The sequence below is a fragment of the Rhincodon typus genome, chromosome 13, assembly GCF_021869965.1.
Source record: "Rhincodon typus isolate 14 chromosome 13, sRhiTyp1.1, whole genome shotgun sequence".
NCBI classification, from domain to species: domain Eukaryota; kingdom Metazoa; phylum Chordata; class Chondrichthyes; order Orectolobiformes; family Rhincodontidae; genus Rhincodon; species Rhincodon typus.
In genome coordinates, this window is record NC_063344.1 from 52,689,059 (window position 1) to 52,691,671 (window position 2,613).

The following is a 2,613-nucleotide window of genomic DNA, read 5'->3' on the forward strand; positions in this document are numbered from 1 at the left end:
ATTTTCTGAAGAAGGGTCTAGACCCGAAACGTCAGCTTTCCTGCTCCTCTGATGCTGCTTGGCCTGCAGTGTTCATCCAGCTCCACACCTTGTTGTCTCTTGGTAAGTAACTAAAGAATGGAAGACCCAGATATTCTATATTGAATGGTGTTTGTGGAGCGGAGGATGCTGTCCAGACCTCCTCATTCTGGAAACAGGCCCAGAGCATTGCTGATACTGCATCAGGAATGGAAACCAAGAACTTCTGATTCTGAAGCAGGAGTGCTATTCACAAGTCTCACTGATACATCTTTGTCTAAAATTTTAAAAAGGTGGTTTAAATAGTAAATGTGTAATGTTGACATATTAAAAAACAGACAATTCCAAAACTAGAGGAATGGAGAGTTCCTGATTCTGTGAAATGAGCAACCACTTCCAAAATTTAATCTTGGCCAAACGTATCTAAAAAGTCAAAAGTCGGCTGACTGGAACCAGATCACCAGAGATAAAGGACTGCAGGATCAAGTCCCATGTGTAAGCATGTACTGTAAATGTTTGAAAAGAAACACAAATACTCAAAAGCATTTATTCTGGCTCTACCATATACACTGTACTTAACATAAGAATTGTACTTGTTTTAGCAATGATTTTTTTTCTCATACAAATGGATTGTTGCTAGAGTTGGAAAGAACAATTTTACCAGATGATGAATGGGGATCTACATTCAAACCTACAGAGTGTAAATCAAATGCAATATAAATTTTCATTGAATTTGATCCTATAATGTTAATGAGACCACAAATGGCATTTTACTGGTTTACTGTGGTTATAGGGTGCATATTTGCCTAGATCATTAAGAATGGTGAGTGTGCAAGTGCGCCTGCTTACAAACTACAGCAGACTACCTGGCAAGCAGAGTCACAACACCGTATACACAGAGCACATGGAATCCTTAAGAAGGTGAAATCTCTGAAAAGATACACATATAAACATTCCTGACATCAACAGATGTGTTGTCACAGTTAAATTCTACTGCTGGTGCAGATTTTGTTTAAAGGCCTCAAAATTTCATGACCGGCTTCCGAGAGACATCTGATGATGTGCCTGGGCTCAAAATTATGGTTATATCTTGCTGATCTCACATATGATGCTGATCACAATTAACCTATTCTCTTCTAGCCAACATGGTGCAATCTTAACCACTTGCAGCAACAGAATCTTTTTGTGATAGTAAGAACTGCCGATGCTGGAGTCAGCACCTTTTTGTGGCCTAGATGTTTCATTCCACTACCTCAAACACAGGTAACTTCCAAATAAAAAGCACACCAGAGAGAAGATGCAATGTGCAGCAATGAGAAACAAGTCAACCAAAACTAAATGGAGGTAATAATGGCATTAGGACTTGACTTGGTGCAAACATCAAGATGGAGGGGCCCAAAGGAGCATAATTCATCCTGTTTGAAAACAGCAAGTGTGGCTAAGGCTAAATGAATTGTCATTGTGAAGAGAAAGCATATCCACAGAGAGGACTATGCCACAATATTAGCCAACTCAGTGTGTTGCTTGTGGAGCGTTGGGTGGGCTGATCATCAAGGGGTAAAGAACCATCCATTTCACGAAACAGATAGTTGCCGAAAAGTGCATTACAGATTGGAGCACTGGACTCCAGTTGCCCCAAGGGAACCTAAAATAGGCCCTTTAATTGCCTTAATAAGTATCCACTGGCTCACTCACCCCAAACCTGCCTCTATCCAAATGGATCAAAAGTGGAAACATACCAAACACCCCAATGCCAATTTTTCATTCCTCTGCACCCACTCCCACTTCTGATGTTATTTGAAAATTCTGTCCTTAGTATTTCTGCTCCGTCCTTTTGAAGATATTGAGTTCTGTGATTTTATTTTAAAATGACAGTTATGCATGGATGCATTTATTTTATATTTTCTTCATTTTTCTCCCCCCTCCCCATTGCTTCTGTTGCAACCAATGTCACAACACGTCCTCCTCTTGAATTAGGATCACAGGAATTTCAAGCTAAAATTCTGATCAATTCCAGGAAGTCTGAATTAACCAGCATAACCTAGACATGTAATGTTTATTTCAAGCATGCTGGGTACTGAATCCAGGCACACTTGTTATTCTTCTAAGTGTCTAAGCATCAAATGTTAGCAGAGTGTTAGACTATGAGTAGCATTACCACTGATCTTAATTCTAACTTCATGGATTGGCTACTCTTACCAATCTCTCCAGTCTAACATATAGATGGATGTAGCTCAACTACAATCTTGGCAGAGATCATCTAGTTCAGCCCAGACAATGGTTTATTTTTGGAGGAAGCCTTGCCTTGCGTTTCTAATTTCACCACTAACAAATATGTAGTGTTCTGTCCAGGCTATCCCAAGGGAAAAAATCTCTCATCCATTTAAAGGATGTCACTTTCACGATAAGGTTTAGATTTTGATTCAATAAGTTTGGTTTACAGAAGGATTTAATTGTAACACAATTATAAATGTAGTAATAAACTGACCATTTTTGCATGGTGCTCTGTTCGTCCTCCAATTTTTGTTTCTGAAGGTTGGGTCACAGACTTCCACTGGTATCATCCACCCTAATGGGCAAAATAGTCCAGTAGTT

General features: G+C 39.4%; 1 protein-coding gene across 1 annotated transcript in view; it reads left to right on the forward strand.

Annotated features, from left to right (window-relative positions):
- LOC125484635 (phosphatidylinositol 4,5-bisphosphate 3-kinase catalytic subunit beta isoform-like) overlaps positions 1-1,178 on the forward strand; it is a gene marked incomplete at its 5' end in the record, with an annotated part of 26,673 nt that extends 25,495 nt beyond the window's left edge. Inside the window, one exon of the mRNA XM_048604119.1 lies at positions 1,159-1,178. Coding sequence (XP_048460076.1) covers positions 1,159-1,178 — 20 coding nt within the window. The remainder of the gene's footprint in view (positions 1-1,158) is intronic.
- Between the last annotated feature and the right edge of the window lie 1,435 nt (positions 1,179-2,613).